Source organism: Ascidiella aspersa, chromosome 3, assembly GCF_963924565.1.
Source record: "Ascidiella aspersa chromosome 3, kaAscAspe10.2, whole genome shotgun sequence".
In the NCBI taxonomy this organism is placed as follows: Eukaryota; Metazoa; Chordata; class Ascidiacea; order Phlebobranchia; family Ascidiidae; genus Ascidiella; species Ascidiella aspersa.
In genome coordinates, this window is record NC_139449.1 from 3,353,587 (window position 1) to 3,369,378 (window position 15,792).

The 15,792-nt window shown below is 34.7% G+C and overlaps 2 protein-coding genes across 2 annotated transcripts in view; one reads left to right on the top strand and one right to left on the bottom strand.

The window, feature by feature from the left end:
• Window positions 1–7,807, bottom strand: part of LOC146158118 (uncharacterized) — a 71,101-nt gene extending 63,294 nt beyond the window's left edge. The window contains exons 1-7 of the mRNA XM_083383794.1: window positions 7,667–7,807; window positions 6,231–6,501; window positions 4,798–5,060; window positions 3,518–3,649; window positions 2,482–2,590; window positions 1,000–1,073; window positions 672–723 (exon numbers count right to left, since the gene is read on the bottom strand). Of these exons, the coding sequence (XP_083239920.1) occupies window positions 672–723; window positions 1,000–1,073; window positions 2,482–2,590; window positions 3,518–3,649; window positions 4,798–5,060; window positions 6,231–6,501; window positions 7,667–7,726 (961 nt within the window). The 5' untranslated portion in view covers window positions 7,727–7,807. The remainder of the gene's footprint in view (window positions 1–671; window positions 724–999; window positions 1,074–2,481; window positions 2,591–3,517; window positions 3,650–4,797; window positions 5,061–6,230; window positions 6,502–7,666) is intronic.
• Window positions 7,808–11,649: 3,842 nt separating this feature from the next.
• On the top strand, window positions 11,650–15,314 carry LOC146158121 (alanine--tRNA ligase, cytoplasmic-like). The gene has a single exon (XM_083384081.1). It carries the CDS (start codon window positions 11,695–11,697, stop codon window positions 14,602–14,604), a length of 2,910 nt encoding a protein of 969 aa, XP_083240207.1. The 5' UTR covers window positions 11,650–11,694; the 3' UTR covers window positions 14,605–15,314.
• The last annotated feature ends 478 nt before the right edge of the window (window positions 15,315–15,792 follow it).

The following is a 15,792-nucleotide window of genomic DNA, read 5'->3' on the forward strand; positions in this document are numbered from 1 at the left end:
CAGAACAGTGAATTAGCTCAAAATATATATATGCATAATGAACACAATGAAATCAGGTGAATTTAAAATAACTGAAAAAATAAATGCTTTGTTTAAATTTGTTAGGTAGAACTTAGATTTCAAATTCATTCTATAACGAACTTAGAATTCAAATTTGTTCCATAGCTAGTCCTATTACCACATAATAATAAACCAACACATCCATCATCTTACTTTCAATAACAGAAACGTTAAATTACTTTTTCTAAGGTCTATTAGCAGTAAGCAGAACTTGTAATCATAAAAGTAATATTGCCTTTATTACGGCATCACTTAAAAATCAAAAACAACAAAGGGGGCTGTAGCCAAGTGAAATGGTAAATAAGCATGCTTCAAAAAAAATGGCTTAATATTATTTTAGCCTGGTGGTCCTTAAACTTATGGGTAACAATTTATGACACCCTGCACGCATTTAGGCAAAATACTACACACTACATCATAATAGAGGCCAATGAAGCCATAAATAAAAACGAAAAGTTAAACTGTTGTATGATTAAAATATTATATTCTTGTTTCACCTAAAGACCGCTCAATGGTCCCCCACATAGAGGCCACAGTTTAGTCACCCTGCTTTAGCACATCAATCGTGGTCCAAACAATAACTATTATATGGTACAGAATAAAACTATTACCTTCTTCAGGTATAAGAACTGTCTTTTCCTTTTCATAAAGGTCTCCAATGATCTGTTAAAACAAATAAAATATAAATGGTAACTTTACCCTACAATTATGTATGACTTTTTTCAGTTAAGTTCATAACGTTTTGATACGAACATTTTTGTTGTCTTTACTGCAAAACGAATACATTTACTGGCGTTTTGCATAGTTTGAATGTGGTAGCGGTACACTCTTTATTTTGAAAACAACTAAAAAGCTCTTCTAGACTATATGTCTTCTAGACTGATTCTGCATTTACAGCAAAAGGTAGTTAAAATTAAAATAGAAATCAATATTATTTACCTTTTCTTCAGTTGTTTCCAACATTGCTTCTGCACCTTTAAGGCTCTCAGTGTCACTCTGACTAATTCCAGCATCTGTGAAAAATAAGAAAAAAACTTATTTTTCAATCCCATCAAAAGTCACTATTGTCATAATTTTTCTTAGTAAAACTTAATAAAAAAAGATTTTAATAAGAAAGAAAATACTTTTTTTTGTAAAACACAAACTCTATTTTTTTCTGATGTTGTTTCATGATAAATAGTTTAACACAATTTTCATAAAATTACCGGAATGGTAAAGTGTACTTTATACAATAATATGTAAAATACTCGATTTTTTTATTTTGAAGAGCAATTTACTTGCAAATGCAATGTTTCTGTATGACAAAAAAACAGTATTTTAAATACACAGTGAATGAACTGTACTATGCCAGGGTTCTTAAACTGGTGTCCATGGGCCCCATTGGGGCTATGTCAATTAGTTTTAGGGCGTCGATAAAACACTAATTAAAATCCTGGTGTATAACTTGAATAATGGAACTAATATTAAAAACGTGTTTAATAAAAAAAAAATCTTCTTAAGTGCATTTAGACATATTTCAATTTCACATTTCTTAAACCAAAACAACAGGCTACTCAAGTCCACTTGTATTATTATTAGGACCATTTTTATCTTAACCTAAAAAAAATTTTTTTTAACTTTATTTTTATCAAATTTTAACTTTATTTTAACCTAACGAAATTGATTGTTAGGCCACAGTTCTTCCTTGAATTGATGCCAGTTACCCAGACATAATATTCTGTCGATTTCAGACCCAAACGTAATATTTTGTCGAAAAGTCAAGGTGTTTTATGGATTATAAAAAGTGCGTCGGGTTTTTTGGCGATAGATTTAGCTTGCTTAGGCATTTTGGTATTACAGAATGTCAGCAGGCTATTCCTAAAATCCAAACTGTTGATCTTCCAAAAGACCACATTTATGAAGATGAAGTGTTTTATAAAAATTATTTAAATACGTAACAATAAATAAAACACTGGACAATTTGCATAAAAAGTTACTGCTGATCCAAGTGGGCATTGTGACATTTTTCTTGCTTTTATGGGTTAATATGGTTTATTTGTGTCGCAGTTCCTGATTTACAATGCTTCCACGAAGATTTTTACAAAAATTACTCTCAAGAAACACAAAAACTTTGTCAAAAGCCATAATTTGACAAATTAAAAATTTTAACCTTATTGTAAATTTTAACTTTATTTTAACCTATAAACTTCTTAGAAACAGTCCCCTAGGTGCTGAAAACAACTTTATTCTTTGATTCGTGGACAGACGAGGTAATTTTTAACTTTATTGACTTTTGCGGGCCCTAATTATTATGTAAGATGATGTTATGTCGAAAAATTTCATGCCGACATTGGTAAACGCGAAAGCAAAAAAACGTTAAGACATTCAAAAGTTTAAGAAACCTTGTGCTATGCATTTGTTTACAATGTAAAATATATTAACCTTTTGTAAGCAAAGGAATAGGAACTGGGATTCCCTTCAGCTGTTCGTGATGTGATTTAAGCAAAGCAGCTTTTTCCAGCAACAACGCTTTGTTTTTCTGCTTCAAGCTCTGCAAAAAAACAAAAATTAGAAATAGCCATATGTAATAAGAATATCAAAGCCCATACAGAAGTAGGTATAGCTATGTTGAAAATGAATAAAGAGTTATTCGAAATGTCCAAGATGATACCTACTTCTGTATGGGCTTTGATATTCTTATTACGTCTTACTACAACCTCCAACCATTATGCTCCAAAGAAATAGCCATGCTGAATGTTTTGGGTGGTCATTCGATTTGGTTACATTGCCTACTGCTTAACATGGTTAGATTTATTGTGGTTGGTTCTGAACAAGATTTCGTCAAAATTTGAAAAAATTGTGTGAAGAATACAAAGACATGGCGCATAATTCATTTTTTAAGCTACTACTTTATTTCTGTTTTGGTTAGTTCAAGGTTACAAAAAGTTTAGCGAAGAAAACTGGGTAATCAAAGCTTCGCTGTTATAACTACGCTTAGCATTTTATGTCGCTTCAAAAAAATAACACAAAGCCTAAAAATAGCCCTTTTAATATCAGGTTAATTTAGTGTTCTTCATAAATTCAGCAGTAAATGCTAAAATGACCTACCAAAGCACTATAGAATTGCAAGAGAAAAAAATTTTAAGACAATATAAGAAAAATTAGAAACAACCTTAAAGGTTTTAAGGTTCAGCAAAGGTTTAAAACAATCTAAGAAAAAGTGGAAACTTAAATATTCAGTCAAGTTAAGCTGAGCACTTTCGGGAGTAATAAATCTTCCACAAACAATAAAATTTAAAAGAAAGATTCTTGATTTTGTATCAGAAGAAGTAAAGGCTGTTCATAAAAACAGGTATAAAACATAACATCCTTGTTTTCTTTCTTTAAAATTTTATGTTTTATACCTGTTTTCATAAACAGCCTTAAATATCATCCAGTCAAGTTAGAGTTCTTTATAAATTGAGACTTTAGCAAATACCTGAATGGTGTCCAGATTGTCATTTGAAGAAGTGAGCAGCCTTGCTTTAAGTACGGCAATAACCTGTCGGAACTGACTGATGCGCGCCTGGTATTTGCTCTGCATCTCTTGAGTAAAATGCTGAAACTGGTCCTGGAAATATATTCAAAAGTGTAAGATTTGTGGTATGGTAATTGAACTTAGGCACACTATGCACAAATCAGTGATGTAGCTTGATAATGTATAAAAGCCAAAAAGTAGTCTAGAGATTGACCGATATCACTTTGTTGGACCGATACCGATACCTGATTTTTTAAAATTTTGTTAAGCGATACCCGATTTTTATATATATACCTGGGGAATGTTTTTTTTATATACCTGGGAAATGTTTAAAACTTATTTTTTTGTATTAATTTAAAATAAAATACAAATAATATTTAGTTTTTATACCTTTTTTAATTATTAACTATTATTTTGCATATTTAATTGGCGTGATGCTAACCCAATTTTTTTTGTCAAAAACTGGGTAAGCTGTTTGTTGTACAGGAAAAACTATATTATTTTTTCGTACTAAAATATCGGCCTACATTTACAGATACCGATATATCGGTAGAAGCCAAATTTTGGCCGATATTATCGGTCTATCTCTATATTTGACATCATCTTGATAAAGAATGCACAACAAAGCATTACTCTGTGTTTATTTACTCTTTCTTTTATTCAAAATACTGAATGCTTGAGTTAAAGAAATGGAGTTACAGGCTTATCACAATTCGTTACCTTCTAAAAATATTAATTGATGTACAGACCTAAAGTTTGTTACGGTTAAAGTCCTTGTTAATATGCAATAGCAAAATTATACTTTACTTAAATGCGGACTTTTAAGTTTTAGTTTATGTGCACTTAAAATCATATAAATGCTATTTTGTAAGAATATTATTTTGTTTTTTGGCCATAAGAATTGTTATCAAGTTATATACTTGCTTTAGCAAAGGTCAAGATAAGAAATAACACAATTGTTTTTAGGTCTAATCAATGCAGCTAATTATTTTAAATTAGTACAAATGCAACATTGTGTCTAAAGCAGAGGTCACAAATTTTTTTGCACAAAGGGCCGGACAACTGTAAGGATTGATGATAGCAGAATTGATACAAAATTTTGTGAAAAATTTTTGGAATTATATTAACTTGAATTTATAATTAAATGAAAAATGCAAGAGAGACATTTCACTTAAAATTTATAAAACAAAAAATTTTGCTACACCTACAATAAATCAAAAAGTTCATTTTCCTACTCATACCTGTGTTTCACTTTCAATAATTTGATATTGGTTTTCAATCTTTCCGACAATCGACAGATGTGTCATTTTCATGTCCTTCATGTCGTCCACGATTCTACTGATCATAGAGTGCGCATACTCATAAGGAATGTACGCTGTCTCGTTGAAATCTTCCTTCAGTTTTAGACCGTCTCTACTTTCGTCACTTCGGAGGGAAGTTGAACTTTTCTTAATGTTTTCAAGCGATTCCAGTGATTTGTTGTCAGGCTGGGATAAAGCAGATTCTGAAAGAAAATTTAAATGTTATATACCTTTAGTTGTATGTAGAAACAGGATGCAGCAATCAATGGTGCTACTGTTATTTCTCGACTTGCTCTGCTCTGAGCCTGTGTAGCTCAGTTGGTAGAACGACGGTCTCGATATGACCGAAGTCAGGAGTTCGAACCTCACCATGTATACACTATGCACAGATTTGTAAGGTAGCGTGATAATGAATCTCATAGTCAAATATACGTCAAAAATCGGCATAAAGACGTTTCGATACACTTTTGTATCATCATCAGTTAAGAAATTACTTTGAGATTTATTATTAATTATAAAGAAACAGATATTAATTTGTGCATATTTCAGATAAAGGACTAAAAAATAATTGTGTTGTTGTTATCCCAACTTACAAGCCCAGAAATCAGTGGTTTTTAATGAGTGGGTAATGACCCCAAACGGGACAAATTGATAACTTAAGGGGGCTGTTTTGACAACGATATCGTTTTAATGATTATTTGAATATTCTTTGAATAATATCAGGTAACAACTTTATAAAGAGCGTCAGTTTATGTCCATTGGAATTCTTTATGGGCAATTCATAAAAAAGAAAAAAAAAAAAAAATGGGTCAGTCTAAAACAGGGATGTCCAACCTTTTAGCAGAATGGCCGCATTGCCACTTTAAAACTTTCGATACACCGCAAAACCCATTAAATTAAAGGAGTGACGTCATAAGTTACGTTATATCGTGATGTTATAAAACAACTTAACTTATAAACACCCGCTCTTGCAGAGTGAACTCGTGCGCAAATATGCAAGTAAAGCTCGGCCCAATCGCTCGAAGAGCGAAAAATTGAGTTTACATATATCGTAGCATGCCATGGTACGACACCTTTGGGCTTATATATTTTCTTAAAACGGTCTGCAAAAACAGACATCTTGCTTAACAATGTGCGCAAGTGATCGATGGACATTTAAATGCGACATTAGACTCGATTATAGTCTCAGAAAAATACTAAATTAGGTCTACATCAAATACTGCGCGTTCTACACATTTTGATGATAGTTGAAACAATTGTTTTTAATAAAGGCTACTAAAAGTGATAATAATTGGTGGGTTGCACGTAAACATCAGGCGCATTGCGGCCCGCAAGCCGCGGGTTGGACATCCCTGGTCTAAAACATCTACTACCTTGTGGTACTTCAAGTGGAGTTTGCATTCTAGCACTTCTTTCTAAACTTGTTGATGCCAGCGCCGTCATTGGTCTTTGTACGAGTTTGGGTCCTTCCGAGTAGGCCTCCGGGGCAGTTCCAGGCCGTTCATCAACCGGCGCCACTTTGTTTTTCTTCTGTCGCCCTCGGGGACTGTCCAGTCGCGATTTGGAGAACTGCTTGAGTGTCGGAATTGTGTAGGTCGCGTCGTCGATAGGCTGCGACTTTGCACTTTGAGGTCGCGAGGACGTCTAAAAAGATTTAAAATTTAATTTTAAAGCCCTTATAGAAGTAGGTGACATTTTGATCATTTTGAAGTTTTTTTAAGATAATGGCTAGAGGTTGTAGTTAGTCATAGAACAAATATCAAGGGCCATTTAGAAGCAGAAAGGATGTTGAAAATAAATAGGAGATTTTTAAAACATTTAAAATGCTTTCTACTTCTATATGAGCCCTTCATATTCCTACTATGTAGACCCAACCTATACTACCAACCATTATCTTGAAATTCAAAATGTTACCTACTGTTACTTCTGTATGGGCTTTGATATTCCTATTACGTCTAACTAAAACCTTCAACAAATATGCTTCCAAATCAATATAAACAGATTCGATTTATGTTTTAAGCAACTTAAGAACTCAAAGAAAAAAAGCACAAAAATAGCACATAGATAGTGTAAATACCTTACAGTTATTAAGTCAAGCTGCCCCTAATACAAATACAATGATTGAACAAATAAATGACTAGTAATTTACCTGACCTAAGTGCACTAATGTATTCTATTTTTTTTTACTTGAACAAAACATTAGTTTGTTGTTTAGCATAAACAGACGGTTTATGTCATAGTCCAGTTAGTATTTTCTTGTAAATTTGACAAACTACCCCCAATTTAGGTTGACATGCGTTTAAAGCAGGGGTGTCCAACTCAAACATGCCGGCGTGCCAATTTTCATCCTATAACTTCTTCCCGTGCCAAAGTTTAGTAATATAATTCTTTCTAATAATAAAAACGTGCAGTTAGCAGTGCGAATTACTACATCTAAATGTCTGTCAGTGAGCTGACTGTTTCACACCAAACTTTATAGTTATGTGAATGCTAGCCTCCACTACAATATAATGTTATAGTGTTAGAAGTAATTGTTAGTTGTCGTGATTGCAGCGATTGTTTTATATTGTAAATAAACAATGGCAATTTACTGTATAAAAAATTAGGTATTTTTTACAATTCGCTGAATAGCAAATTAAGTAATTTAGAGGGGCTTGCATGCCATTTTTTATTTGGTCGCATGTCACATTTGGCACGCATGCCGCTTGTTGGACACACCTGGTTTAAAGCATTATCACATAAAATACTCGATGATTAAAAAGCTAATTTTTTTTAGAAGCAAGATTTTAAATATATTTTGTCGGTTCACCTTTGAATCACTGTTTTCCTGGAGATCCACAGTAGATCCTGGGAGCATGACTTCACTCATCCTGATAAGCTTTGTAAGACTTGTCAACCTCTAGTTTTTTAGTGCTTGTGTTGCTTAAATATAAAATGCAATAAGCATGCCTGCCGAACAATAAGTAGTTAAATTTTATTGAACCTTGGGGATATACATCCAATTACATAGGCAGTGTTAAATCCAGAATACACAGAACAATTTTTCGGAATAATCCATGCCCCTAACTATAAAAATTGTGTTTTACTTTTTAAGCGAGAATTAAATTGATTCTAACAGATGATGATACAAGCAGTTTGTGGAACATCTTCCTAAACTGTTTTTCTTACACTATTTTTGCTCTTTTTTGCTGCATTTTAAGCTGATTTTCATAAGATACTTGATGTATTTCTACCCTGACTAATATTATGCCTGTATTATACGCCATTAGAGCTCACTGAAGTGTAATCAACACCCACCAATCGACCTTTTCTGTTGGACACTTGATACATTCTATGCTAGCGACTTGAACCACCACGTTATGTTATTGTGGGGTGTGTTCATCAACTGTAAAAAAATAAAGTCAATAATTTATCAATCAAGAATATATATTTATTATTTGAATATTTTAAAAGACTTAATTTACTTCTTAATTGTTTTCGCATTTTCTTCTAAAATGCAAATCATGGGTCTTGACACCCACAGGTAAAGTCTAAAATGCACTAAGTCTTAGTATAACATGCAATATTATTGCAATGTGAAAAGTGGGAAAATATTAGATTAAGTGGTGCTATCAGTAGTCATCCGATATTAGGGTTGTATAGGTGGCTATCTGATACCAAATTACTAAAAATTTCACCCAATGATTCAAAATCCAATGCAGTGATTTATTCTTGCAAGTTAAATTTATCAAAAAATTCTTATTTAGTTTTAACAACTTAGAATAACTTTACTTCTATTGGCTTACGTAAATGTCAGCCTAATAACCACGAAAAGGGCCTTAGAAGGTTTCAATTTAACCTATACTGTTTGTTTGTGCCCTGTAATGCCACCACTTGATATCGAATTGCAATAATTTTGGTCCAAAACATCCGGCTTTAGATTAAATAAATATCGGATATAAATACCCCCTAAATAAATACCCCCTACTGGAAATTAAGGCAAATCTTGACTAAGGTTGATTGGGTAAGTAGGTTACAAAAAATTGGGCTGACCAGATAACCAAAGTCCAGTGAAGAGAATTGGAAAATCGTTGTCCTAAAAGTGCCAAGTTACGCCATTGGTTCCAACTAACTGCTTACAGTTTAATATAAATTGACATCACCTATGTCTGTAAGTTGTTTAATTCAGTGATTTAATTTATATTAAAAATTAAAACACAATATTTATCTCATCTGTGTAAACAGAATTGGAAAATCGTTGTGCAGTTTGGTCTTTTGAAAAAATATTAAATTTCCACTGTGGTCAATTTAAAATGTTTTAAAACTTTTTAAAATCTCTGCTATCATCTGCTAAGTTCTAACTGTCTTCGAATTTTTATTTCAACATGTAAAAATCAAAAACTATACAACTTAACTCAAATAACAACCCTTAAGATTTTTCTTAGCATATTTAATTAGGCCTGCAATATTCATATTTAGTCTAAAACAGATAAACCTGAATTTAAACAGAAAAATACAACTATGAATTGAACAAAATATAACTTAGCTAGCTATTAGAGGTTTATTTATATTTTTTCAGTATTTTATTGCAAACTGTGCAATAAAAATAGTATACAAATTATTTAAGTTTTAAACTTAAGCTCTTTCTTAGTAGTTAAAAATACGTCAAATTTAAGGCTACACAGAACCCTTATTTTTAATAAAACAAAACAATCACAATCTAAAAAATTATCACAAGATTTCAACTTTCAAATGGAAGGACACTTTCCAGTACAAAAACAATAAAGAACAAAGGATAATTCAATATTTGGAAAAAACAAGAGCAACAATCACCAAGTTATCTCTTCGTTGCTACAAACAATAGTTGATCATTAACTAGGGAATACCCCGAAAGATTTTCCACATGCGGCGGTATTGCTACATCGTTTGTTGGTTTTCAGGTGCTTGTCTTGAATTTTTTACAATATAAACAACCATTTAAACTGCTAACCAGTTTTTTTATAAAGAAATAAATAATGTTGTTTGTAGATAATTTATTTTTAAAACTAAAACCTTTAAAAACACAACATTTAATTCTGTTCTATATGCAAATAAACTTTTCAAATTGTAAATATTATTAAAGCCAATGAATTTTTGGGGCTATTTTAGATCAAAATACCACTTAATGCTTTTAATCTGAATTATTTCACTTGCAATCCATATGGTTAGCCAAACAAAACAAAAATGGCTACTATTTTAAGACAAGCGAATCCAATTGGTTATCCCTACTACAAAGATCATTGTACACGTGACGCAATCAATTAAGTTTCAAGTGAACTTAATTCGTCAAAGATGATGCAATTGTGTTAATTTATTATTTTCTACCGCAATTTTCCTTTTGTGTGTTCAGACCATGACGAGTTGAGCTCAAGTAAAATATAACTACTTCGTCTTAGAAACATGAAGTAAACCTATTTATGGGTAATTTATTTTTTGGTAACGTTTTAAACCTACCACAACGCACATTATTTGGGTTTGGGTTTGGATGGGTTAAGCATTATTAATAAATAATAAATGTAATATTACTTGACCCACCCAAACCCAGATGCTAACCCGCAGTCCCACACCCTAACTCAAATAATGTGCGTTGGGTTTTTAATTGTTAGAAATAATTTCTATAAATGTGTCCCTCTATACATGATTGCAAACTAAATATTTTAAATGCGTTAATTGAAGTTGTAAGGTAATTAAATTTGTGTGGTGCTTATAGTGTACACATTGGCATTTGGTCCAGCATCCATATTCTTAACAAAACTTGGACAACTTTAGATAGTTTTAGTTTTCTAATTTAATGAATTAAAGAAAAATTTTACTTATTATAATTCTGATATAAATGCTTGTGTGCTCTAATTGTATTTCTAACCTAATTTGCGCATTACTTTAGTGCTCTAGTTCTAATCTAATTCAGATTTTACAATAAAATGCTGCTTTGTCCAACAGCTATTTTTTCTCAGTCTTAACAAAGGATTTTAATTCAATGGAATTGATTATGAAAAACAAATATAATTTAGTTCAAATTCTAATTTAAATTCTGTTTTTCAAGAATTTGGTAATTTTAATTCTAATCTAATGTGGGAAAACTAATATATATGCTTTAATTTTAAAAGCTTACATAAATCTTGTCAAATACAGTAGATTGCAGGCTTAATATAGAAATTTGCTCTTGTTAAAGTGGTTTGACAAAAATTATCGTATAAATTTTTTATCATGGCAATAAATACATGTGGTATTTTTATGGGCAAAATAATCATCTTTAAAGTGACATTTACAAATCCACGGTTTACCTTTTTGTATTATTTATTCACCAAGATTAATTTGTTTTATTTCAATGGTTAATCAAAATGAATTCAAAAATTACATTTTCAGACACTATTAAAGCAAAAAAATCTTGTTGTAGATGTTTGTGTGAAAAGTCAGTGTTAAAGGTTGTCAAAAATATTGCCTGGCTACAACCTCTCAGAACTAAGTTTTTATTACAATAAGATATTTCACCAGTAATGGAATTAAATTAAAAGTTGTGCTTTGGTTAAAAAATAATGGCTGTCTAAGGTAACAACCTGTTAAAACCTAACTTTTTCTTTTTCAAACATATGTTTCACCAGTAACAGAATTAAATTAAAAGTTGTGCTTTGGTTAACTTATTATTATTTTTTCAATTAGATATTTCACCAGTAACGGAATTAATTTAAAAGTTTCGCTTAAATTAAATAATAATGGCTGGCTAAGATAACAACTTATTAAATTAAAACCTCTCTTTTATAATCAGGTATTTTACCAGTAACAGAATTAAATTAAAAGTTTTGCTTTGGTTAAATCAAAATGGATCCCACACTGACTGGAGCACAGCTTCGTTCCATGTTCGTAGATTTCTTTGTGAAAAAATGGGAGCACAACTACATCCACTCCTCGGGGGTGATACCCCTCGACGACCCAACCCTGCTCTTCGCCAACGCGGGAATGAACCAGTTCAAGTCAATTTTTCTCGGCACTATTTCTCCGTCTCATCCGTATGCTCAATACAAGCGTGCTGTGAATTCGCAGAAGTGCATTCGCGCCGGGGGAAAGCACAACGATCTCGACGACGTCGGAAAGGACTCTTACCACCACACCTTCTTCGAAATGCTGGGCTGCTGGTCCTTTGGCGATTATTTCAAGCGCGAAAGTATAACCTGGTCATGGGAGTTTCTAGTCGATGTCCTAAAAGTGCCGAAAGATCGCATGTACGTGACCTACTTCGAGGGAAGCGAAGCCGCCGGCCTGGAGCCTGACAACGATGCTAAAAACGTTTGGCTGGAAATTCTGCCGCCGGAGAGGGTTTTACGCGGTGATATGAAGGACAATTTCTGGGAGATGGGCGAGGTAGGACCGTGCGGGCCTTGTTCTGAGATCCATTACGATCGTATCGGTGGAAGGGACGCTGCTCATCTCGTAAACATGGACGATCCTGATGTTTTGGAGGTCTGGAACCTCGTGTTCATGCAGTTTAACCGTGAAAAGGGTGGGAAACTTAAGGAACTTGCAAAGCAGCACGTAGACACCGGAATGGGGTTGGAGAGAATTTTATCCGTCGTTCAGGACAAGCGATCGAACTACGACACCGATCTCTTTATGCCACTGTTTGACGCCATCGAGAAACGCACCGGGAGTCGACCTTATACCGGTCACATTGGGAAAGATGATGTTGACGGCATCGACATGGCCTACAGGGTAGTGGCAGATCATGCGAGAACTCTAACAATCGCATTGTCTGATGGAGGAAGACCCGATAGCACTGGTCGCGGCTACGTCCTTCGTAGAATCCTGCGGCGAGCAGTTCGCTATTCTTCGGAAAAACTTCAAGCCAAACCCGGACTCTTTGCCTCTCTGGTGCCAGATGTGGTGAAAATCTTGGGAGGAGCGTTCCCGGAGTTGACGGTCGACCCTGACCTCGTCATGGAAATCATAAACGAAGAGGAAAAGCAGTTCTTGAAAACGCTGGCAAGAGGACAGAAGATAATAGCTAGGAAGATAAAGTCTCTTCCAGAAGGCAATTCTGAGTTTCCAGGAGACACAGCCTGGCTTCTGTACGACACTTACGGCTTTCCAGTTGACTTGACTGAGAACATAGCAGAAGAGCATGGCCTAAAAGTAAATTGTGAAGCGTTCGAGAAAGCCAAGGCAAGTTCACGACTTCAGTCGCAGAATCAGGGCAGTAGCGCAGAAGACGCAATAGCTCTGGATGTTCACGCCCTTACTGAGCTTAAGGACGGTGGATTTCTTCCAACTAATGACCAGCTGAAATACAGCTACACAAGCAACGCAAACAACAACTACACAATGGAAGTGGCGTCTGCCACAATTAAGGCAATCCGTTTTGGCAAGGCATTTGTGTCGGAGGTTAACACGGGTGACGAATGCGGAATTCTACTGGACCGGACAAGTTTTTATGCAGAGCAGGGCGGACAGATTTACGACACTGGTTATATGGTAAAAGACGGCGATGACCAGACAGAATTCACCGTGAAAAATTGCCAAGTCCAGGGCGGTTACGTCCTCCATGTTGGAACTGTGGTCGGAAAGTTATCAAAAGGTGACACGGTTAAGATGTTTGTTGATATGTCGAGGCGCGAAACCGTGATGAAAAACCACACTGGAACGCATGTGCTCAACTATGCCCTCCGATGTGTACTCGGTGAGGCGGATCAGCGCGGCTCTCTCGTCGCTCCGGAGAGACTGAGATTTGACTTCACGGCGAAAAAGGCGATGACGTCGGAGCAAGTCAAGAAGGTCGAGGACATAGCAAATGAACTTATAAACAGCAACAAGACCGTTTACGCCCAAGTTACTCCGCTGGCTCAAGCCAAAGCCATTCAGGGGCTACGTGCGATTTTCGATGAAACCTACCCAGACCCGGTCCGCGTTTTGTCAGTTGGCGTTCCTGTAAGCGAGCTCATTGCAAACCCACAATCAGGCGAGGCTCTAAAGACGTCGGTTGAATTCTGTGGAGGAACCCATCTGTTGCTTAGCAACCACATCGAGAGGCTGATTATCGTGTCGGAAGAAGCGATATCAAAAGGAATCCGAAGAATCGTGGCTGTCACTGGCCCTGAGGCACACAAGTGCGACCGTAAAGCCGCTTTGCTTAAGAGTCGGTTTGAAACTATTCTTGCCGATGGGGAAAACGCTTTGCAGAAGAAGGAGAATCTCAAGAAAGTGAGCAAATCGGTCGCCGCGTTTGTCGAGGAAGTTGATTCATCCATCATTTCTCAATATGTCAAAGATCAGCTTCGGTTGCAGATTCAAACTCTCAAGAAGAAGTTTATTGCCGTCGAACGTGCTTCAAATGTTGATGCTTCAAAGGTCGCTCTCCAAGAAACGGAGACCAAAATTGCAGAGAACCCGAATTGTCCGTTTGTTGTCATGGAACTAAAGACCAATGCCAACACTAAAGTGTTAAACGAAGCTGTACGACTTTATAAAACCAAGTCGCCACAGACCGCCGTCATGTTGTTCAGCACAAACGAAGAAGCAAAGAAGATTGTCTGTCTGTGCCAAGTGTCAAAGGAGCTCGTCAATGGTGGGTTCTCTGCCAAGGCCTGGGTTGACAGTGTCAAGGTGGCAATTGACGGTAAGGGTGGAGGCAAGGACACTGACGCTCAGGCCTCTGGGAAAAATGTTGCCGCCCTGAATGATGCGATTGACATTGCTACCGAATTTGCAAAGTTAAAACTTGATTCCATTTCTTCTTAAGCAAGCAGCGATAACCTTACATTTGAATATTGTTGTGTTATTTGGTACAACTAGGTATTTACTTGCTGCATTTTGTTCCACATATATGTACTTTGCTTCATATTTTTTCCTGTATTCACCCAGTGAACCAAGATAATCCTTAACTAACTTATTTATATAACAGTTTGAATTAAATAGTTTGTTAGAGTTGTATGTAATGCATTTTTTCAACAAAGTTTTACCTCCAGTCACTTTGATCTTTTTTCAGCAAATTGTTCTGATTATAGGCAGCAAAAACTATTGTCTATGTTATATATATTTAAGACAGTTTTGCAATTTTTAAAAAGAAAAATAATCATATGCCATTTATTAACAATCGCCTTGTATTCATTTATATTGCAAACAGAAAATGTAGTTTCATTCTAAACACTACATGACATGTAGATAAGTTCCATCCAAATTGTTGCCATAAAAACTCAATGTTTCTGTTTTAAAAAATTATTGTTAGTTCATGTAGCATTACTATGTAGTTGGTGGTGGTATAAAATGTGGACACCAAAATTCTAATCATTGATATGTCATACTTTCATTTTCGGTTTTATGCAAAATTTCTACGTACTACCTTATTAAATTGATAATTGTCATCTTGGAATGGATACTTCATTTATCATCTTTGCAATTTGTTTGACTTTTGGTGTGTAGAGGGAATAAAATACCCACATGGAATGTAATGTGCTAAAACTGTTTCATTCTAATATCCATTCTTAGTTGTAACACGCCCCAGAGTAAAAATCATGTATAAATTCATATAGTTAGTGGTTAGTGTGATGGTTTGTTTACGGTGGCATAAGGCTGTTATGAAAAGAAAAGTATCCTGAAATATTCTTTTTTGAAAAAAGTCACAAAAATACTGCCACATTTTTTCGGGCCATGTCGGATTTGTACTCTTAACCCAGTCTGTATAAAAGTAATAGAGGTACACCAAAGAGTAAAAAAGTTAAGAGGCAGCCTTCTAGTCTAACACCCACAACATCGTTAGTTTCTTTAGGTTACAAAACAAGTTTATAAGTTAGTTTGATGACAGGAACAATGGCCATTAGCAGACGTGTAGGTTGAGATAGTGATTGTCATAGTTGCTTTAAGTAAATACAAACGGTTTTATGGATCATTGGACCAGGATTGAGAACTTCTCGTGGTCAATTAATCCGT